At 35.1% G+C, this 25,033-nt stretch overlaps 1 protein-coding gene across 7 annotated transcripts in view; it reads right to left on the bottom strand.

Annotated features, from left to right (window-relative positions):
• The window catches only part of LOC121418257 (serine/threonine-protein phosphatase 4 regulatory subunit 4-like), a 67,128-nt gene extending 51,610 nt beyond the window's left edge, over positions 1 to 15,518 (bottom strand). For 6 of the 7 annotated variants that reach the window (XM_041612012.1, XM_041612017.1, XM_041612013.1 and 3 more), the window contains exons 1-5: positions 15,000 to 15,517; positions 11,736 to 11,809; positions 5,400 to 5,502; positions 4,465 to 4,612; positions 3,016 to 3,089 (exon numbers count right to left, since the gene is read on the bottom strand). In XM_041612012.1, coding sequence (XP_041467946.1) covers positions 3,016 to 3,089; positions 4,465 to 4,612; positions 5,400 to 5,502; positions 11,736 to 11,809; positions 15,000 to 15,089 — 489 coding nt within the window. In that variant the 5' untranslated portion in view covers positions 15,090 to 15,517. Of the gene's footprint in view, positions 1 to 3,015; positions 3,090 to 4,464; positions 4,613 to 5,399; positions 5,503 to 11,735; positions 11,810 to 14,999 lie in introns of all 7 variants that reach the window. The other variant, XM_041612015.1, reaches the window with a different exon arrangement.
• Positions 15,519 to 25,033: the final 9,515 nt, after the last annotated feature.

Raw genomic sequence — 25,033 nt, 5'->3', positions numbered from 1 at the left:
CAGAGAGACCATAAACAAAATTGATTTGGAACATATCATTTCGATAGTTTTATGAGTCTTATTTATACAATGCAGCTTCATCAGTGGTCTTTACAGTATTTAAAGATAAAGTCTAGGCCTACCCCACAAAAATGTCAATTTGAATCAATAGAAGAGAAATATCCAACAAGCATGATGCTGAAAATTTCATCCAATCAAATGTAAAATAAGAAAGTTATGACATTTGAAGTTTCGCTATTTTGCCAAAATAGAAATACACACCACATAGTGACATGCAAATGAGATATTCAACGATGTCCCTCACTCATAATTTCTTTGCTTTTTAAAGTTTCAATTATGCAGTATCCAAGTATTTCAATTTTTACAAATTTGACTATAATGACAAACTTGACTGCTCCACAAAATGTTAAAACAATGGTAATGCACATATCCAGGGAGGAATAAACCTTTCACATGACAGTGAGGAGAAAATTAGAATATTTCACATTTTGTATTTAATAAAATACAAAATAAACAGTGAGTGGATATGTCATCAGTCGCCTAATTTGCATACCGACCAGGATGTGCAGACATCCGTCTTGTGAAATTTAACGAAATTTCAAAAATGTCATAACTTACTTATTTTACATATCTGATTTTTATTAAATTTTCAGTGTAATGCTTGTTGGATTTTTCTCAATCTATTCAAATCAGCTTTTTGTTGGGGTGGACTTGTCCTAAATAGAGGAAGGTCCTGTAATAAAAAGAAGTAACTTCTTCCCATTTAGGACATTGAATTCATAAGATGTAATCATCATATTGGCCTATGTATCTTAAAGTATTCTCACCCTTTAAATGATGATACATACAGTTAGAGAACTTTATGTAACATTTCATCACATCTTGTCTTTTTTTCATATCATTTCATGGATTCAGTTTCACATTACAATTTAATCACTGTCAAAAGAAAAAAAAACAGAGTAAAAATCAATTTTACACCTGGAATAGCGACACAAAAGGCATGGTTGACCTATAAATAAATCTTTATTATGACCAAGCACTTTCAATGTCAAAATCCCGACTTCAGCATCATTAATAGTGGTTTTGAATGGCTGAGTTTCAATGCACACAGGAATGCCTATGTTCATCATAGCCCATAAAAATAATATATGAACCCACTCATAATTTGAAAGCAAAAATACTGTACTGCCGCTGTGCTGCAGAATTATTTTTTTAATCTTGTTTGTTTATAACGCTTGATTAGACACTCATGGTTCATAAAAATACAAACAAATACCTGCCACTTGCATTGGTGTGACAGTTGATTGAAAAAATGGTATGTTTTTATTTGTCCTTTATTCTGAGACAGAGAGACAGAAAACAAACGTTCTATTCTGGAACAGAAAAAATATCAGTATTCGTGCGCTTCATACTGGAAGGAATCAATGCAAATCAAGCTAAAATACATGGCATCACAAACATCATTCTGAACAGGGGAACAAACACAGACAGTACAATAGGATTTGAAATGAAAGCCAAAGAATTTCAAGGACAAGATGTCTTTGTGAATTCTCAAGGGAGAAGCATCAAGGAGGAAGTCCACCTTGTTATAGTCAGTTTTAATAATGGAAGAAGGGAAAATCAGTTTTACAAGCAAAGGAGAACAGGTTTGCTTTATTTGTTGTAAAATCTGATATCAAATGAGAAAAAATAATTTGTCAGGTTTGGTAATTTACAAATTGGCAACAATATCATATAATGTGACTATCTCCATATGTTCTAAAAAAAAGACAAAACAAAAACAACTAGTTATGAATATGGTCTTTATAAAGTTTGCTTTCCACAAAAACAGTGATATTCAACATATCCACAGGCAATATAAAAATATATATATTAAAGCTCATGATGTCATACACTCCTTATTTAGATATTTTATTATCAGAAGTGTGAAATACCTCAGATTTTGTAACTTATAATGAAAATTTCATAATAAAATTTGTTTAAAGAATCCCAAAACCCATATTTTATTATTCGAAATAGACATAAAATGAAATACTCTGAAAATTTGCTGAGCCCAATTGATTATGGGCCCGGCAGCCGCTGTGCAGCACCAGATCGACAAGGATCTATCCCTTTAATCTTTGAACACCAAAGAGGATAGCAGCAACACCCATCTTTTAACATCTTTTGGTCTGACGTGGCCGGGGTTTGAACTCCTGACCTCCCGGTTTTGAGACGGAGTATCAACTGAGCCAACACATTTAATGTGATTCCTCAATTGTCATCATTATCATTAATTTTATTTACCAAAGATCTTCTTGTCATCAAATCAAGTAAAAGTTAAATATTTTATATTTCATAAAATAAAATATAAAAGAAATAGTAAGCATGTCACATCATCGAATCCCTCATTTTCATACTGCCCATTTTATCAATACTTTTTATCATCTTGTTCTTGGGGTGGATATGGCCATCAAATCAACTGTCAATTGAAAGAGGGCTCCCTAGGGGCAAGTTCCTCTAACAAGCCTCTAGCAATCGAAGCATTATCTAAAACACCCCCATCATCAAAAACATTTTGACATCATGCCTGGTGGGTGTTTCATAAAGCTGTTCGTAAGTTAAGAATGACTAGTGATTCTGTCTTGAGGTAAATGGTATACACCAAAATGTTCATAGACGATGGTTTAGCGTGTCATTCTTAAAGTCACTCTTAACATACTAACACATCTGAACCCCCCTCCCCCTGAAAGCAGTCATCAAATACACTTTTAATTTCATGAATCTAGAACAAATCTGGATCGGCTAATCGGCTTAATACTTTATGATTTAGATTCAATCTGTACAGATTTGAATTTAAATCCTTTGAGATTAACAAAAAAAATCTTTATAGGATTCAAATCGAATCCACAGTTTGATTGATCACTATTGAAAAGCTAATCTGGATTTAATTTAAATCCATGTAATTTAGAGCGTATAGTAAAGCTTATAACAAATTTTAAGGGAATGTGTTTGAATAAAATCTTGTTTTCTTACATCTTTCTTGAGGACATCCTTTGGAAGGTGTGCAATGACTTTGAGTAAGACTTCTAACCACGAATCAGAAATATCTACAAATAAAAATATAATAATACAAGTAATCTGTTAACATGATGAGAGTACGCTAATATTCTCAATCTTTCATTTTTTTTAGTGGAATCCACAGGAATATAAAGTATCTACACAAAAGTATAACCAAAAATATTTCAGTTGATGTAAGTGTACAAAGCTAAATACTTGCTGGGATTTCTCCAGGAGTGTAGACAGCAAGTTGGTAGACAGAGGCAGTGTTTATGCTTCCACTTTTCGGGCCAGAATCAGCGTTTCCAAACGTGGTTAGTCCAAAACACGGTTGCGTCCATGCTTACTTTCATTTAAACGCTGTTTCAAAACGCCGATCGTAAACTCACAAAAAGGTGCGTTTGTAAACATCGTTTGACCAGAATCAGGCTTTCTGGGGAAGCATAAACAGAACCATGATCGTAAACGTGTTTAAATGACGTCATTTGGTACATGCTTCCGGTGAGATGAAAATCCGCGGGCAAATACAGTCGTATTGCTCCATGTTATCTCTACGTAATAACAACAATCGGAAAAAAAAACTTTCGAAAAAAGGCGCGCCCAATTTGACCTCGCTTTACGATGCGAAGCCAGCTGGAGATCATGATTTGCTCTGAAAAGTTGAGCATAAACAGCACTCCCAGAACCACGTTTACGATCGGCGTTTTGAATCAACGTTTGAAATCGCTGATTCTGTCCTCGCAATGGAAGCATAAACACACCCTGAGTTGGTATTGATCTGTTTTCTAATTCAACAGAAGCTCATAGCGTCTCAAGAAGATAAGTCTATTCACACATGAAATCAATATTCCTTTGATGAATGAATCATCATTTTAGGATACATACATGTACCATCTCTGTGACTCCCTAGGTACTGCACTCAATTTTAAAAACTGAATGTCTAATAGAACTTGATTCAACTTGGTTCAAATACAGCTCTATGGATATTAGAATTGTTAACAAAGTTTTGAGTGGAGTTTCATAAAAATATTTGTTATAAAACTTTTACACAGGATGGTTTGTATTAAGTAATAATAAATGTAATAAAAATTACATTTACATTGGAAACTTTTTATATTTAAATTCAAAACCTATCTGCCAAATATAGCTCAGATTGCTTGAAAAAGTAAAGCTTTGAAATTCTTAAGGAACTCAAAACTTAATTCATTCACATTTCTAAACTAAATTTGTCTCTTTATGCAGCATAAACTGAGCAGAATATATGATGGCTTCTCTTGAAAGAAATCAACTGAGAAAGAAAGTAAAATCAACTGAAATCATTTATCCTCTTTCATTATGTTCTAGGAGTATTTGATTCTTTGTAAAGCGCTGTAAAACAGTCATGGTGGAGATATCAATTGAAATGTTGTGTTGTATGAAACTGACCTGGGTCTCTATTATCAGCATTCTGTAAGATCGTCTGTAGGAATGTCTGTGCATAGGTAAGGTGCGGCACTGATTGGTCCTCCGCTATCTTCACAAATGCTGCTGCGGCTGCCTCCTGGAGGTCTTGGCTCGCTAAGTGTAACACATCCTGCACAGGAATCATAGAAATTAATAAATTAGACCAAAAAAGGGAGGAGCGGGGGTCAACTCAACAATCTCAAACTTACATAAATCATAACGGCATTTTCCATGATGCAATACACACCCTTTAATATACAGAAGTGCATTTATTTCAGATAGAAAGAATTGATAACCACCACATTGAAAAACATCTTTAAAAGGCTAATCAATCTAAAAAGGCATTCAAATATATACCCCTCCCTCATCACACCCATTTGACACTTACCATATCTCTATGGAATGCCAATATTTGCTTTCCAACATTATTATCTGATAAAGCTGTAATCACAAACATGGACATATTGTAGTACCACTCCTAGGTAAGTTTCCAAAGACTCTGGTATACCTTCATCAGCATCTAGGTGCAGTTCCCTAGTTTGGAAGGCTGCAGGTATTTTTATAATGGCTTCATAATAGCAGGCCTTCAGCAAAATTTATTTCCTGTTTGATCATGTAGGCCTTCATGTAATCAGATTTAGCATTCCTCACATTCTTTTAAAACAAAATGCACAGCTTGCTATACTCTTCATAAAACACAATCTTTCATTATTTAATCATGGACCTACTACATGTAGGTCCATGATTTAATACAACCTAATGTTCATGTACAGCCACATATGTTATTTTTTCTTTAAATGAGCTGGAGCATTTCAAATTTCCTTTGCCTGTAGATTATGTTTCTGTGTAATGATAAGAAAAACTCTACATTCACGAATACAGTACAACAACCCCCAATCGGGAATTAATAAACTTACCCTGACTTTGGGTACGACTCTGCGCATAGCATCAACATTATTGTTCTTTAGGAGGTTGGGTAGGTTCTGAATGACACTTAATCGTTGCACTTCTTGCCCAGAGCTGTAATTCAATAAGACATCATACCCATTATTGGTCATAATATTATCAGGTATGAACGCTTTCATTGAAATGGAGAAATACATTCATTAGGGCCGTCTGCACCATCCCAAGTTTTCAAATTAGTGCGCTATTTCTGATCCGGCACATTATCCCGATTAGAACAATCTCGAGATTATTTCCAACTGAGACGCAGTTATCGTGCTAGTTCATAGGATTAATCTCTAGATTGCAATCCCAAGTCAACTTGGGATTATTTGCAAAATAGCACGCTATTTTACGAATTATCATGCTAATTGGTAGGTGCAGACGCACTCTGGATTATTTATTCACGGCGTCAGACCATAATGCATCGATGCCTCGCTCGAGCAGGAATCGCTCTTCTTACGATGGTGGAGACAGGGTTTCTTGAATCTCGAGATTAATCGCGAAGAGGGCCGATCGGGCTTAAATCTTGAGATTGAGCAAACTCGGGATGGTGCAGTACCGCCTAAAGAATAGAACCTCATCTACAGTATGTATTTCTAGAATACGTGACAGACAAGAATTAAGAGGTTCATTCAATGCTAGGCACAGTTTTCACATCTCTCTTTTACTTCAAGGGTCCTTGTCAAATAGAATGTTAAACAATTGGCCCTACATGTAGGTGAAGCAACAAATTGATGTAGAGGAGATCAGTTCATATGGATCTTTCCACAAACTACCGTACGTGCAACTTTTTCTGAGTTGACTCTAGGAGAATGAAACCATTGGAACAAGATAGCTTGTGTGAAAACAGAAAAATCAAAGAAACAGATCAACGAAAGTTTGAGAAAAATCGGACAAATAATGAGAAAGTTATGAGCATTTGAATATTGCGATCACTAATGCTATGGAGATAGCAAATTGGCAATGCGACAAAGATGTGTGATGTCACTTGTGAACAACTCTCCCCATTACTTTAGTATATATTTCACTAGAATTGCCTCTTTTATCACATCTATCCATAAATCATGTGTTCTGTCTACATGAGGGCATGTAATACATATTTTTTAAGAATACATCATAGATAAAGAATTTGTATCATAAGAAAAAGTAAAAAGACACATTTTGAGGGTATTTCATAGTCCACCAAAGGGAAAGTTGTTCATCAGTGACATCACACATCCTTGTCGCATTGCCAATGTGAGGATCTCCATAGCATTAGTGATTGCAATATTCAAATGCTCATAACTTTCTCACTATTTGTCCGATTTTTCTCAAATTTTCTTTATTCTTATTCTTTGATTTTTCTGTTTCTACACAAGCCTATTTGTTCCAAAGGTTTCATTTCCCTTTAAGACCACAATCATTGGTTTGACTTAGAAGAAATTCAGCTAACATGTACATGCAAAAGAGGAATACGCATAATCTGGGTCCAGTCTTACAAGTTGTGATTGATCAGATCAACCTCATATATAAGGAAATCGCATCTCTTTCTAAGACAGGGCCATGGGCCCCATAACACAAAGCTTAGCAATGATCATAGAACATTTTTATACAATTGATTGCATTGACTACAATGTGCAATCAATTGTAGATATCAAGCGTACGATCAATCGCGAACAAAGGTTAGCGATTAATCGTACGCTTGATTTTCATGATTGATCATACATTGTATTCAACTCAATCAATCGTAGAAAAATGTTCTACGATCATTGTTACGCTTTGTGTTACGGGCCTCTGGTCTCCAATACGGGTTTGACTCTGGTGACTTATTGAATATTAACTTATATGCAAGTTTAATTTACTCTATACCCAAATTGAAAACAAGATTACAGGAAATATCAATGAGGATTTTTTTTCAGTTTTTATAAATCACGAAAAGGTTTGTAATGTTTAAAAATCATGCAGGCACCAGGGGGCTGTAACACAAAGCTTAGCAATGAACGCAGAACCATTTTTTAAACAACTGATTGCATTGACTACAATGTATAATCAATCGTAAAACCAGTTGAACCAGTCATTCCTAAAGTCACTCTTAACTTATGAACAGCTTTATGAAACACCCACCGGGGGTGTTTCACAATGATTTAAGTATGACTTAGAGTCGCATTCAAATAACTTTTTGCGTACGGTATGAAAGGCTTGACCGCATTGGTCATGAGGATGCGCACTACTGCGTGTCTATCAATAACACCGCGCGATGCATATCATGTACGCGTCGGTATTTAAGTGCGACCTTAGTCATACTTAAATCTTTGTGAAACAACCCCCAGGTATTACTTTCATGAGGTCACACACTTTAATATCCAAGAAGTACCTCCAGTTGATTATGAAGAATCTGAATAGAGTCAAGTAGCATTGTATTCCTACAGGTGAAATGGGATGGTATTGATTATTGTGAACAATGAGAATACCTAGCATCAATGGGGCTGTCATTTCAAAGGCGGGTTTGACGCTCCAATGATGTTGGAGAAAGCCCTGTACCAGCTTCAACAAGTATGCTGAGTGTGGATAAGCTGCCTATTTGAATGCCAAACCCTTACCAACAAACATCAGAGTCCTATTTCCATTTTATAGGTTATTTACCCATAGTCTATTCCTACAGAGCCAAAATATTCTTCTTTTATGTCTGTGAACATTTTTATCATCACAATTATTTTTTTACTTTGAAGTAGCATGTTCTTATTTTCACAAACACATGTAGATATAGCACTTTGAGATGGAGAATATATCTCTATTGAAAATAGCTGCATCATGTGCTAAAGGTCCTGACAGAAAATGCACAATCACCAAAGTAAAAGAAAACCAGATGACTAACATTTACATGTAGGTAACTTTGTGTGGATGTGCTCTAAAGTGATAAAATATGAAAGCCCATCTAAAGCTTTGTAATCATTGTGAATTATTCTTCAGTGTCATCTTGCATTCTTATCTTAATAACATTGATAGCAGTGGCTGTTGAATAGCTTTTCAGCTGATTCTTTGAGAAAAAAAATGAATTTTGAATTTCTGGATATCGAGCATTCTTTTTAGATCTTGGAACTTCTTTTTTATTTCTCTTTTTAAAAATAAAAACTTTTTTGAACACTTACATGTATCTTACAACGATGATGATTGTATATGAATTTTTAGCCAACATTTTCAGCCAAATCCACACTTTATATGTGGTTTCATATAAAAATTATATGCACATACTTTTATTTTGACATGGCACCTCGCCAAATAATAGTTCCTGTAAAATCATAACAGACACTGTATGTGCATCTAAAAATTCGCTATCATCCACATCATACATGTACAAGTTTCAGGATATATGTTTATAATTAGGTAAATCCTTTTTTTTTACCATGTTCATACGTGGGCCAGTGACATTAGGGTAATAGGGAATACCAAAATCTAAAAAGTGACTTTGAGTAGAAACCAACTCCATGTAGAAGAGGGATAGACATAAATCGTAATAATCAAATCATTTAAACTAATACCCCTTTCAAACTGGCCTCTTCATTTTCCCCCGCCAAACTTCGCCAGCAAACTTCTCTGGCACGTATTCCCCACTTTCAGTTTCACCGGGGAAGTTTACCACTTCTTGAGGTGGAGAAGTTCGCCAGGTAAGTTCTCCTGTGTACCTTTCATAGTGGACACTTTCCCCTTCTCTGGCGAAGTTCGCCAGTGAAGTTTACCATGGAAAAGCGCAGTATAAACGGGGCATAAATGTAGTTTGGAAGAAAGTCAAATGTTTCTTCAGTGCACTATGTAGCATGTGAAACACAACAAGTGTGCCAAGCTTGTGTATTGACATCATTTTCTTTTCATCTCTTTGATCAAATGCAGACCATAAGATGATTATGCAAATTGATTGTCTCCCTTGAAAGAACTCGCCCTTGAAACAAGAGGTGACAGTTGAAAAGATCAATACCATTCAACATAAGGTGTTGGTCCTAAAGGGTCATTGGTCTTTAATATTGATTATCAGGATTGTTCAAAATAAAACAAAGTGTACAAGCCTTTCAGAAACAGAAGGGCTTTATCATTTTTTAGCACAAACATATCTCAAGAAGACAAGAGGTACTATTCAGCTTTTGAAAATACATAATGACCATCCCTTGCTAATGTTTATTTTCATTATAAATATAATGCACAAAAATTAAGAAAGTAAACACATAGAACATACTACACAGATTTATCACTTTCTATTTTGGGTTCCTTATATCAAGAATAGAACTTGTGGTACGCTGGCTGCCCTTCAAAATATTCCAGCCTTTCATTTCTTGGACAAAAGAAAAAGAGAAAAAAAATCTTTACATTCAACTGTACACTTACAGTACATACATGTATAATGCTGCTAAAAAGTTAAAGAACCTTACCAGATAATCAGTTCATGTTCTATCATGTTTTAGATAATTAATAGTGAAGTCAGATAAAATATTACATTCAATAATGTTTGTTTGTTTCTCTGGGATCTCCGAACAGTGTAGTGTTGTTGTCTGCATTCAACACTCAGCATGAAGGAGTGCATTTAGTGGTGGGGTTCACTAACTTTTGAGCACAACTGACATTCCACCAATATGAGTACTGTATGGTTCAAACCCATAACCTCAATTGTCACTTTCTAAAATTCTAGAATTGAATGAATGAATGAATTTATTTATTATCCAATGCAATGATAATACCAATTTACAAGTTTACAGACAATAATTTATGAATACATAAAAAAGCAAGGATAATATGAACCAGAAAATAGCATGAATGCTAGTCAAGTCTGGCCCCTTCTAGTCTAGATAGATAGAAACATGTTATTAAGAATGAAAATGGTGAGTGTACTAATACATTCTAGCAATGACTACCTAACAATTTAACTAACGATTACAGAAATTTAAGCATAATAGATATCCTAATTATCCTTATTGCTTCACATTTCAGTGTAATTGTATCATCATTATACTAAAATTAACATAGTGAAAATTATACATACAAGCTGCCTTTAATACTTATCATTTAGAATTGAAGCTACAGACAAGGATCACCAAACACAATGTACATGTACATATGTGGATGAGGCTTTGTCACTAATGAGGCCAAGTATTTTAAAAGATAAGTTACAAGAAGAAATATAAATATCATATACAAGTACAACTGTATTGGAGTCAGATTACAAATAATCATAGGCCTACTGTTATGATATCAGTGATTTTGGATGGAAACTTATGATATTGTTTGTTAATTAGCATTTGTCTACTCTGATTAATTTGGACTACCATTAATCACACAAAAAAATCATTTTCTTGTACAATCTTTCAGAAATGTTCATAAAGTGACTAAAAATGTAGCATTTAAAGAAAAAATCTTGGTGCTCGTTACTCAACAACATGTACAATGAAAATTTATTGCTAGCCCCCCCCCCCCATAATATCAAACCTATAACTTTAAATCAAATTAATCAATTTCTCTGTGGACTTAGTTCTAAACTTGTACTTGGCATAATCTCAAGCTAGTACATGTATACTCAATTCTCTGCTTTTCCTTTCTTTATGCAACATTAAAAAACCTTTCTTCTTTGATCATGTACCATATAATACCAAAATTGACAATTGACATGTAAATATGTAATGCCACCAAGGCACCAACTGTGTTGGTGTAGAATCACCCGTATGGTACCTCCAACTGCAGCAAATTATTGTTTCCCCCTATAATCTGCTGAGCAGTTCATTTCATTTTATTTACACTGTAAGCATGGCGCCTACCTCAGCCAGTTCTTCTATCATGAATGAATCTAGAGAAGCTCCTTGCAGATTTAAGCAGCATGTTGTGAAAAATAGTCTTAAAAGGCTCAAATATTAAAAAAAAAATTGACTGGATTGCACACAATGAGAGTATTACAACCTAGCAACTGATCCTTGAACATACACTAACAACTCCCTAACCTTTGGAGCTAATGTTCTTTAATATACCGGTACTACCAAATGTGACAGTTACATGTACAATGTCCTTAGTAAATATTGGTCTAACTTGCATTGATGTATATATATGGTTGGTTTAAAGGCAATTTTTTCATTTATATCAATTTCCAGTCTACCAACAACTAAAATCTTAAATGTCTGTCTGTACAAGAATCCTGAATTAAATGCCAGCCTAGCCTTAAACGATAAAATATACTATATATCTTATTAGAATCAAAACTCAAAGCCATACAATGTATTAAAAAAATATTTTTGTTTAATGAATAATGACATCTAAATACATAGCCTAGATCTATACAAGTTCTTAGTACTTACCTTAGTAAAAAGACTGCTCTGTCAATATCTCCCAAATGTTCATCAACAGTTAAACTTTCGATTTCTTCAGCAGTCTGTCCAATAAAATACAAATGAAATTGAACCAATCAACATCTAGAGTCATGCCTAAAAATGGTGCTTTTTCTTCAAAATTATTTCAAATTGTAACATTGAACACATACAGGTACAAGTAGACTTTATTAGCTTAATATATTTCAGCAAAACCATAAGCGTTCGCTTTAGGGAAGAGTTTCATACATGTACGTGATGGGTAGACCAAAAGCTTCGGTCTCTGTTATTTTGGTTGTTCAGCTGAACTCCGTTGGCTTCACTCACCAAATACAGAGACCGAAGTTCTAGCGCGATCTGTACAGGGGACTCAACGGCCATATGTTTATGTACTTAAGATCGGATAAAACGGGGAAGTGAATTTGCGCGACAGCCGAGGTAAGTCACTGTTTTTGTTCCTTTTAACTTGATTTTTCTCTGTTTTTTGGCAATTAATGCCAAGAGGGAATATAAATTTGCATTCTGGTCGCATTAATTTTCAAAATTTTTATTCATTAAAGACAAAAATTGAAGAGTCCCGACGGGGGGGATTTTGCATTGCAAGTCCCCTAATGCTGGCTGCACGATAGCGAGCCGTCTGTGTATGAGGAGAAATTTTTTTTTTTTAAATGTTATAAAACTCCTCGAAACAGACGGCTGCCAGCTGTCTACGTGATGGGGTGATCATAATTTGCACACATTTTGAAAATTATCATTTCATGAAGTAGATTTTCAATATAAAAATCTAACAGTTCACACAAAATTAATCAAAATCATACATGTAAATACATATGTACCAGACTTATTTGGAGACCTCTGCTTGCAAACTGTCACTTTTCAAGAAGATCAGATTTTCTCAGAGCGGATGCTAATGGTAACAAAATTTGCAGATGTTTTGCAAATATTTTCACAAATTGAGACCTTACCTACAAGAAAATTACCATACTGAGTAATTTTGGGTCGCTTTTTCTGTTGGTGATATCAGTATTTTAAGATATTAATTAGATATGTTCGTTCGACCTTGCCTGTGGGTAAAATTAGGTAACGCGCGAATTAAGTCACACCACCACATATGTAGTACACACATCCCCCCAAACTTATTGAGACTTCCGGTGTACAGTACTCACTTATTTAAAATTTAATACATGATTATAAATAATTTGTATATATATACAAATTATTTATAATCACATATTAAATTTTAGTATTTGTGAAATATTAATTTTTTATTTATAAATTGTTCGTCAAAACTGCATCGCTAATCAGATGTAGTTCATCACGAAGCGGTTCAAGGGTCAGGCCTATTGTCTTTGCTTAGTTGACGAACGGATCGAGGGATCTACAGGAAATCGGGTCTGGTAAGAAACGTCTCATTTCACCATGTACAGTGAAATAATTTTTATCCATTTATACGCATTTGGTGCCTTTCATAAATAGAATTTTTATAAATCTTTCATAAATAGAAGTTTCATAAATAGAATTCGACCCTATAAACCGATTTCACCCTCTCACTATGAATTTCCAGGGGAAATCCATCTTCGTGTACATGAGTCTTATAAATATATGGCCGGGGTTCAAGACTCCCTGATGAAGACATATATATCTATGTCAAAATATTTTTAAAAAACATCATCATGGAGTCCTCAAGACTAGAATAAAGCGATAATTTGGTATGCATGAAGAGCTACATGTAGACTACTCTACTTTTCAAACCATAGGGGTGGTATTCTGAAAATTGTTCTAACTTTTCTTGTAAGTCAACAAGATAACAGCTCGCTAAAATTCTCTTAAATTGCTATTCTGAAAATACATGTAGTCTTAACTCTGTTAGGACGTCCCATATTTTATCTCTGACAAGTCCAATATTTCATCATCAACCAATCAGTAAGCTTGTTACATGCTTAGGTCAACCAATAGAAGCGTCTCTTCTGAAAAATAATGAAGCACATTTTTAAAAGAGGCGTAATTTCCCTTGTGCCCCCCCACGCTTATACTTGTGCGCTTCTGTGCTAAAATAAATGTGGATCTTCTCAAAGACATATTTTTTATGAAAAGATTTGTCTTGAAGACCAATTTTTAATTGCTGAAAAGTCTACCAATCCGTCGTTATGATGTCTTTGGAATGTCCCCTTTTGTAAAACATGATGTTCTTGTGGGATGCAGCAAGAAATAATTATCGCAGACAGAGAAATATCACATGCAACAATTAGTTACAATAGCCCCCTACCTCTTGTAAGTTTTGCAAAGAAGTTAAAGGACAAGTCCACCCCAACAAAAACTTGATTTGAATAAAAAGAGAAAAATTCAACAAGCATAACACTGAAAATTTCATCAAAATCGGATGTAAAATAAGAAAGTTATGGCATTTTAAAGTTTCGCTTATTTTCAACAAAATAGTTGTATGAACGAGCCAGTTACATCCAAATGAGAGAATTGATGACATCACTCACTCACTATTTCTTTTGTATTTTATTATATAAAATATTTTTATTTTCTCGTCATTGTCATGTGAAATGAAGTTTCATTCCTCCCTGAACACGTGGAATTCCATTATTTTAACATTTTGTGCTTCAGGCAATGAGGTCCTAATCATCAAATTCGTAAAAATTGAAATATTGTATAATTCAAACAATAAAAAACAAAAGAAATAGTGAGTGACGTCATCGACTCTCTCATTTAGATGTAACTGGCTCGTTCATATAACTATTTTGTTGAAAATAAGCAAAACTTTGAAATGTCATAACTTTCTTATTTTACATCCGATTTTGATGAAATTTTCAGCATTGTGCTTGTCTGATTTTTCTCTATTGATTTAAATCATGTAAATCAATAATTTTCTGAGGTGGACTTGACCTTTAACAAAATGCAAAGACGAGAATTTTCAGAATACCTTTATCTCCATATGTTATCTTGCGCAAATGGATATTTATGCGCCGTTTTTTACTTTACGCTTAATTCAAGCTCTGACATATATACGCGCTCAGCGAAAGTTACAAGAATATTCACAAGAAAAGATAAAAGAATTTTCGGAATACGGATTTTATTGTAACTCTTTAAGATACAAGAATATTTCTCTTAAGGCAATTTTCAGAATACGGCCCCTGGATTCCCACATGTGTTTTAGATTTCTATGACTCTAGTTTTAAGTTTTTTTTTTTTTAATTCCACCATTCAACTCTCAAATAAAACAAAACATTTGACTTAGTTAGGGCCTACCTTTAATCCACTTGTGATCGACCTTTCCAATCCAAGATCGCTGAAGCTGCTTTCAAGCTCATCCACTTGACCACTTTCACCCCAATCCATGGTAAATTTAGCTTAATTCCGTCTTCGTATTCGTGACTTGTTGTCACTGTCACTTGTCGGTGCAGTGTCAATCTACTGGCAAAACGCCCGACGACGAACTCAGCAGCGCCTTACGGAAAGGCGCGGGCGGACCAGCGAGTGCAGGGCGGCCTGTGTGGTATAACGTCTGCGGCCACAGAGCCAGATCCACAGAAGAGAGATGCTAATTTCGTCCGGTCTGTACAAATCACTCCATAAAACTACAGAAATATACATCGGCAAAACACTTAATCATCACCTTAAACTGCAGTTATGAATCCGATCATTCATTTGATGAAAATAGCATATAAAGATAATATATCATGATTAATTCAGTATAAAATATAATCTTTTCGCAGAGTCAAGATTTCGCAGTTCCTGACTACGAAAAACAACTTTTTTTGGCGTCTGTGCAAATCCGAGGTTTCCTTTCCTTCGTTTCATTTGCCAACGCGATGATCACACCGCACTGTGAAATCTTTGAGTGAAACTTAATTTGGAGCGACCGAGTTTGGAAAGTTGCCGTACTACTATATGTCATTAGATAATATGAAATATGAAGTATTTAATTTTTTCTCATTATTTTTTTTAGTATTTTTGTGTTGCAGAACCGTCCCGATTTGGAACTGATGTGAAAGAATTAAATCACATTTTCACTTTTTTTTTTGTTTAACATGAAAACCACAATATTTTGCAGGAATGCAGGATAGGAGTGTCATATTGCTATCTCCATCATTTGCAATTGCTATTGATAACCCCTCTAACCCTTGCCCTACTAGTATATGAGATATTAAAACGGTTTCCTTGACCAGAATTCTTTCTTTTTTACCTTTATTTTTTTATAATCGAACAATAAATGAACATAACGGACACAAAATTTCATCTTCTATACAATTAAATTACTATAATACAAACCACATTTGAATTTGTTTAAAATTTTGGCAAAGCGGACCCGATATTTTATAGTGCATGATTGAAATTTGACACTTTTGTGTTTATGGGTAAAGTAGAAAACTTAAAGACCCGGGAAATAATCTTTAACCGAACACTGAGCAGCAAGAAAAGTGTATCCTGCATGCATACAACAGGGCAAGTAAAAATGAATTATGGTGCTCAAGTGAGTAAGATGAAGAGCGCCATCTCACCCTGACAAAAGTTTATTGTTTTAAAAAAAATAGCTAAAAAATGATAGCTTGATAGTGTCTGAAATTTCCCTTGTGCTAAATCAGATCCCAGATGAGCCACGAGTGCGAAGGATTGGTCTTCATGGGCATACTAATCTTTTTTTCTGTCATTGTTCATATTTTATTTTTGTCGTTGTTATTGACCTGTTTGCTGTTTCATGGATGTTGAGGGACATAAGCTATAGATGGCGACATCGCAAAAAAAATGGTAGTCAGAAAACTTGTCATAGTTACAAATAAGTTACTTGACATAGTTACAAATTGGGCACGAGTCTGCCGAGTGGATTTGGCGCATTACAAATCACATATATTATTATTATTATAAGGGGTTTATGACTGTATAGTCGACGATCATTCTTCTTTATGGTATTATACTAACCACTGCAAAATTTGACAAATTTGTGATGATAGAAGCACTGATATACTTTAATTCTGAAAATATAGGGGGTAAATGATAATAAGTCAGCACTCTGCGGAGCTTATTCGAACGTTTTTTAACCTGTATAGGCCTACATAGAGTCAATATTTATTCGATCTGACCTGAAATGTATATTAATCAGTAAATGAAACAGATTGTGATGTGAAGCATATTTTGGAAGGACGTGATCTGAATGAATTTTTTTAAAATGCCTAAAATGACAACCAAAATGGAACGAGAACTCAGTTTACTTTTCAGTGGTTGATGTCAACACCTTAAAGGGGAATCCAACACAAATAAAAACTTGTTTTTGAGGAAAAGAAGAAATCATTCAAGTAAGTTCAAAGGTGAAAGTTTTAATACTATCGGAAAAAGTTATAAGAAAGTTATGATGAATTTTAAAAGTTGTAAAAACTGGTAATCACTTTACCCATGCAAATTGGCCGGATACATGTGATGTAATACAAAGACTATACTCTTCCATGTGCTCCAAAATGTAAAATGGCTAAAAGTTTTTTTCTTTTCTTTTTTTAAAAGCTTCATTTTACTTCAAATTATATTTTTATTTCTGAAAATTAAGTTCATGTGCATGGCCTATGGGAAAGTTGTATTCTTATTGCTTGTCCGATTTCTGTCAAACTTTCACCATTCTGTTTTATTTATTTTTCTCCTTTCTTGCACAACATTTTATGACCAAGAATGGATTCCCCTTTGATTTTACTGATCCCACTCAATTCCAGTATAGGTTATGTTACATAAAAGTGTGTGTAGCTGTTTTGAAAACTAACTGTTCACTGCAGAATGAAAGGGCTTAGCCACTGGCGGATCCAGGGGGGGGCGGCCCGTGCCCCCCCCCCCCCCTTGTGAGAGACACAATTCAAATTTGTAATGTAATAAAGCCGTTATAGAAGTCCCCGCTTGAAATTTTAAACTTTTTTTTGTTGGGGGGGGGGCTTGTCAAACTTTTTTCGTGGTCGACATGTCCTGAAATTTTGGTTACAAACATTTTTTAGGGGATTGTAAAAATTTTCCTCTAAAAATGTGTCCCCCTTCCTTTGGAAAATCCTGGACCCGCCCCTGGGCTCAGCCTTAAAATAAATAGGTCAAGTATACTTTATTTAAGGATGCATCGGCGGACTGATATGACGATTTAATTATAATTCAAACCCAATAACCAACAGCTGCATCCATGCAGGCTAAAATCATGGAAATACTGAGATGACTCCCATAGCTGTCATCAAATTGTATTAGATCCAAACATCGTGATGTGTTACAATCTTTTTTAAAGTCGGAAGGAAAACAATGGATTTTAGACTCATCCTCTTCTCACAGTTTTGATAGAAACTGTTTTTATTGATGAATAATGCTCCCTGAAGGATGAGAGGAAATCATTATAGTCAATCCTCGAACACTTTCTCAGTGCATCTATCTGCCTCTCTGAACTGAGGAAGAATGGGGTCTGCGTATACTGTCCGCCTACAAGTAGAAGAGAGGGAGAGACGATGACACATTGTCCTTTTCAAAATGATAGAAAATGCTTCATTTTTTCAATAATGTTTAACCCGGCTTAAAGTTTCTGAAAAAGTATTGGCTACACAAGAAAATGAGGAAGGACTTTCGCCATCGTTCCCTAATTCTACTGTTGCAAGGTTTTTACGATATTGAGCACTAATTAAAATTGCTATTAAATTTGCTATAACTTTCTTATTCTGTGAAGAAATTTCCTTTGTCATGCACGCGTGTTTCATTTTCTCTATTTATTTCTTCTTAATTTCATTTTGTGTACATCATATTGCAAGGTCCTGTAAGAGCCCGGCTGTTCATCAAGAGAAGATAGTTAATCTGTGTTCAATGAAGCCAAGATGATGACAAGCTAGACATAGCTTATTGGACCGCTCTGATTACCTTTCCAGATGGTATCTTGACTCATCTCCCGAGACATCACACGTCTCAGCACCATCAGACTTCTTGATATGGCCACTGGAGTATCTAGATTGCATGGTGAGGGGGGATCTGGGCATCCTAAAAATCATTTTATTCATTATGAAAACTAATAATAATTCGAGCGCGAAGCGCGAGCTGAAAAAAATGACATTACGATCTGGAAAAAAAGTCAATTTAAGCACTATTTCAAGCAGTGTGTAGAAAAATTGTGAAGTGTATAAAGATCGCACATGATGAACGCGTGAAGTTATTATTTTGACATATGACCGATACATTGTAAGGACAATTTGTCATCATATGAAAATAATGACAAGGCCAAAATCTTCCCATTTCTCTTTCTAAGCGCGAGATGAAACTTGTCAATGTTCCATTCTAAATAAAGGGACAATTCATATAATCATTAGCAATTCATGAATATTATATCATCTTATTTATAAATCTATCAAATAAGCACAATGAGAGCTTGTCAAATTTACATCAGCACTCCCAGTAAAAAAAATCGTTCCAAGGGCCTTGAATCTGAACTTGTAAAACTCACGTTTTGGTCAATATCATGGTGCTAATTAGCCTACTGTTAAAAGGCACCCTTGAGAGAAATTTCGTGTAATAAGACATGAAAATTAAATATACCGAGCAGTTTGTGTAATCATGAAAAAAGATGTGTATCTAATTAACGAATTAACGCATGCGCGAAGCGCAAGTTGAAACTTTTGATATATACTGACCAGAAAAGGCCTGCACTAAGTGACTTATGAATATCTCATCAATCGAACCGGCAATCGAATGATGCGAGCGCGAAGAGCGAGCTGAAGATTTGTGACGTTTCAATCTGAAAACTGGACATTCTAAGCAATTTTTCCAACCAGGAACAGAATGAGTACCTTACTAAACAATAAATCTATTCAATCCAATTCATTTATTTTCTTTTCCAATCTTTTTACATTGACAATGATAGTTTGATATACATATTTACAAAATATAACATTTAAATCATTTTTATAATGCAATAATACAATGAAATCGAATGATGCGAACTCGAAGCGCAAGCCAAAGTTTTTGTGATTTTGTAACTTAAAATGTACTGTCTACTTTAAAAAGGGTATTTCCATTGAGAAAAAAGGGCAATTTTCCTACAGGGATTTTTTGGGGCAGAGGGCAAGTGCCCCCCCCCCCCCCCGGTCCCGCCGCCTCTGTCCTGCAATATGTCCTACTTGGGGAGGGATACACTGCATGACAAAAATAAGGTTATCAGATGTTCTTTGATGTATAACGGTCGGGGAAAAGAGGAGAGAAGGGGCGTCGATCAATCAACGCTCATCCAGGTATGCTCAATGGACAGAAATTTAGAATAGAAATTTTGTATGCAAGCTCTGGGCTAACTAAATACAATCATTAATCAGCAGAAATGAGCTAAAATATTCTAGGTGCTATATGGCGTATGGGGCAAAACTTCTAAGAGAGCTAGCAAAATTTTCGACCTTGGCGAAAGTTTTTTTTTGTGGTATACACTTTACGTAATATTCAGAAGATGATCTAATATCTGACCCCTTTCCTTTCATTTCCTTTTCTCGCCCTTTTTTTCTTGGTCTGTGATTTATTTTAGTTTTTTCATTTTTATTTATTTTTTTTTTTTTTGGGGGGGGGTGCACGGCTCCTCAACCATCCTACCTGTATCATGTGTATAGTGCCTGCAATCCAGTGCCTTCAATCATGCTTCAACTAAAGGCAAAATGACCTGGTAGTGATTTGACAACGAATTTCTATCATTGCATTTCTCGCATAGGTGACTTCTGTGTTAAAGTCAAGGTTGTAGCAGGTGTGAAATTTGACAAAAAAAGGCAAATGCCAGAAGTGTGTGATTCTTTCTGAAATACATAATGCCACCTTCAATGTAAACACAAATCTTTACAAGAGTGTACACAACACCTCCATTGTGGGTGGAAAATTGTATTCACATGGTCTGAAAAACCGTGAAAGGAAATTCATTGTTGTGAATATTTATATCATATTGAATGGCTCAAAATGGGATACCAGATATATTCCAAGAGAAAAGGATATATGAGCAAGGATTTTGGTATGTGCTTCGTACTTGTATGAAATATTTCGGCTGCCTGTCTATAGTACGTTGATCAAAAAGAAATGACATAGAAGGAACCATATTTTTTAAGATTGGTATCCACATGAGTGTGAAATATGGTATCTGAATGTTGTAATAAAATCTTTATGAGGTTAGCTTACACAACCTCCTAGAAACGTTTATTATGATGAAATTTGGACCCTGATGAGCTAAATGATATATATACTGGATATACCACTGCCTCCTATTAGCATTGAGAATGTACACCTTTTGGTAATGTAACAGCATGTTTATAATACACTCTTCAGTTCATCATTAGAGGTGTTGTGGCTCAGTGGATAAGACTCCGAACTTGAACCAAGAGGTCCGAAGCTCATTTCCCACCTCAGCACTCGGATACTATACGGCTGCATGCGTTTATCTCCAATTGCTTCTCTTCACCCAGGTGATACGCGGTAGAAAGGAATTACTCGATGCTGGATCATCATGTGCTCTTGATCAGGGTAACCTCTCATTGCCGTAAGCAGCGGCGGGGGCAGCCCCCCCCCCCCCCCCCGAAATTTTGAAAATTCACCTTTTTTTTAATGAAAGTTTTCACAAAATTCACCAAACATATTTAATATGCACAAAATCTTTCAATTTCACTTGACAAAATGCAAAAACGCCCCAATGACAAGTTCGGTTGCTTTGCTCCCTCGCTTTCATTTTTTTTCTCGAAAAAGTAGCTTGCTGCCCCCCCCCCCGCAAAAAAAAATTGTGTACGGCCATGTATGATGTAGCCTCTTGTTGAGGCCCTAACTCGCTTCAGTTGTAATGGCATCAGCAAGAGGCTAGAGGCTGAAGCCGGGATAATAATACAGCTCATTAATTGGTTATTATAATAAGGATAATAATAATAATGATGATGATGATTATTATTATCATCATCATCATTATTATTGATTGATTTATTTATTGCCTCTGCTAGATTGGAAATAACTCTCTTTGGGCGCATTCTCATGTTGGCCATATTCTTCACAGTTACGTAATGATTTTAGATAAATTTTAAGTAAATTTGCATTCTGCTGTATTTCTTTGCACCCTATTTCCCCTCTAGTGTAAAAGTACCCCAAAGTCTAACCAGCTATCGAAATATCGATTGACCTTTTGATGTGCGAGTGTGAATGACCCTCTGACCCTGCATACCATTGCTATTGCAATTAGCATACCAGGCGAATCCTTAATGAGATGATGGGGGTGTTTCGACCAGACAAAGACAAATAAATCATTGTATATTAGATACGAAATCTGCACATTACAATTCAGTATTCAAATTGATGGTTATCATCATGATTATAGTCAGATTTGGATTGGTGTGGGTATTGTTTGAAATATATTAAAGATTAAAGCATGCTTGTCAAGATAAGTGATGCAGAAATGTAATTTTTGTTGTATTAACATTATTTGATAGTCTAAATTCAAGTCTCCTGAGCATGACATGAGCGTAAACTGACTCGAGCAATGATAAATCAAGTTGCCACCTCCGGTTGCATTTAGGTACTGATAATCATGAAGGCGCATACATTTTGTATTGTTTATGTTGTATCAGGTAAAATTCGAAGTTATTATTTTGTGACATCTTTGCATGCCACACCTATTCATCAAAGTCATTTTGGGAGGGCTTTTGCAAAGGACTTATATTACCTCATAGTCTGGTTGTGCATTCAAACTGACAAGACTATATCAAAATCAAAAAATATTTTTTGCTATACTTTTGGGGTGTTAATCAATTGCAAGTCTATTTTGTCCCTAAATCGATCATAAGTCTTGAAATTGATTGAAAATTTGTGATTGATTGCTAATATGCTATTTGAAACAAGGAGTGTAATCGGATTTGCTACAGATAAAATTGATCTATCAATTGTATAATTGCAACAAAATATTTAGAACGATGATTGCAAACATTTTCTTGCAACACCCCCTTTGTAGTTTTATTTTCATCCCCAAGTTCTAGTGTAAAGACCATATGATCCGAAGGATAAATGTATACAAACCACTCACTGACAGACACGGGCTTGCCTCCTGGGTACTCCAGATTAAAGGTACATGCTTAGAAAAATAAAAGTTCGAGACTATTACAGAGTCCCCTCCGTGGTTCCAGTTTTTACCCTAATTACTTCACCTGGAACACTTTTCGGCTGCAATTTCGCACCCAAAGAGAAGAAAATGTATTTTAAATACACCTTTTTTGAGAAGTGCAAAAAACTTTGCAGCTTTTTAGGGGGCAGAAATTTTAGTGTTCAAATTGTGCAAGTTTACACCGTACATTATACAAAACCACATACTTTTCAGAATGGTGACTCAAAAAAGAAGAAGAAAAAATGATAATAACTCTTATCAGTTTGCCCATGGATAGCAAAGTTTGCTGTAAGCTGTCCTTCAAGCGGACCCTCCTATCATTAACCTGTTATTATCTTACTGATGTTATGAATTCTTATCTATATCATTGTCTTAACTTTTTTGCTATTTATTCATTTCCTGACACTAATTTAGCATAATGTGGATTGTAGGGTGATTTCAGATGAGAATACAGAAATATGTAGATCCACCTGCGCTGGGGCCGCTGAACTGGGAAGGGGAGGGTCTGGGGGACCTTCACCACACACACCTTTCAGTACACGAGTACATAATCGTGATTCTAATTATGCATGGTCAGTCGACCCCCCCCCCCCCCGCCCCACTCTTTCAAAAACGTTCTGCTGTCCCTGATGCAGATCACCGCTGAACATAGGCGTTACCATGGTTACCAAATTAAGATGCGTTGCTCTTCCCATCAAAATTGCGTTCATTGATTTTCATGCAAATATGTATTCAGAATCGACCACGCAGAACAGATTTTCACACACGGAAAAAAATTAATGATTTTTATGGATGATGAATTGAATTACAAACGCATATGCTATTGATTGTATTCCAATAATTGCTAAATTAAAAAAAATCAGTTTCAGTTTTATTTTTTTTATTTCCAACAAAACAGAAGACAAAATCCATTAGAAAATACAGTTCTAACAATTGAAACATGACATAGAACAACTGAAGCATGTGCATATCAACATGAATATAGGGATACAATATTGATGATATAAATGTTTATATTAAATGTGTATATTTATTATAAAAGTATCGGATGGAGTTCTAGATGTTATAACCTTGTAAAATCATAATCAGTAAATATCAGTGGCCTCATGAGCCAAAGAATGGTGTCAAATTTTTAAAATGTTGCTAGCGATCAAACAAAAATCTGTTTTAATATGAAAAGCTACTTGTGTGATAGATTTTGACATTGCATCTTGAAAATAAAATCATATATCATTATTTGCCCTTCTCATTTCTGTCATTTTCTCCTTGTTTACTTGGTCTCGAAACTTTGGGAGGGGGCATGACCCTAAGCCCCCACCTTCATCTACACACCAGTCGCTCCCCAAAGGATGTGCAAATCCCTGCGTACTTTGTACATCCGATTTCTTTATATTACATATATTGATCCCAAACTCAATCATAAAAACTTTCATCAGCATTTTCTTAAAAATATATATTTCCCTCCAGAAATATTTCACAAAATATTTCGGAAAATCGCAAATTGGTGAATCTACAAACATTCAAACAGGTAGTATATAATCTATTTATGCTTGCATTCAAGCTGATAGGCCTATGCAGCATCCTAACTCACTGGTGGAGCTGAATGATGTCGATGAGCAAATGGCTCTACAAACAAATCAAGAATGAAATATTGATTCAATGGAGCAACGCTTCGCCTTCAAGTGCACATGTAGTCTATTTCCAAGACAAAAGTCTTTTTTAAAACCATGATTATACAAATCACAGCCTATCATTAAAAATGAAAATCCTTTACGATATCGTTTTTTTGTAAAAAAAATGTTGCATTAGAACATCCAAATTACACCAAGACCACATAGGGTGGAGGAGTGGGGCATAATTATTTTGTACTGCATGGAGTCAAAGCAAAATATATGCCGCGAATCATATGCATGCTGACATATTTCATTCACAGACCGCCTTAAAATCCATAATCAGAAATCAATCAGGTATGTTTAAGAAATTATATATCATGCCTCCGTTTTAGTTCGCTATTTCCTGTCCATATGTTTTAATTGTATAGTCGAGTAATTAGTATACATCTCTATGAGTAAAATAGAATGTTTGTGCTATAGCTTTTCAGGGGGGAGGGGTGGGTTCACAAAAAGGGGTTATACTTTACTCGAATTGTTTATTATAAGCATGGGCAGAGCGTATAGCCCCTTAA

This window comes from Lytechinus variegatus, chromosome 7 (genome assembly GCF_018143015.1).
Source record: "Lytechinus variegatus isolate NC3 chromosome 7, Lvar_3.0, whole genome shotgun sequence".
Lineage (NCBI taxonomy): Eukaryota > Metazoa > Echinodermata > Echinoidea > Temnopleuroida > Toxopneustidae > Lytechinus > Lytechinus variegatus.
Note: the sequence above shows the minus strand (reverse complement) of the source record. Positions and strands in the feature narration are given on the sequence as shown.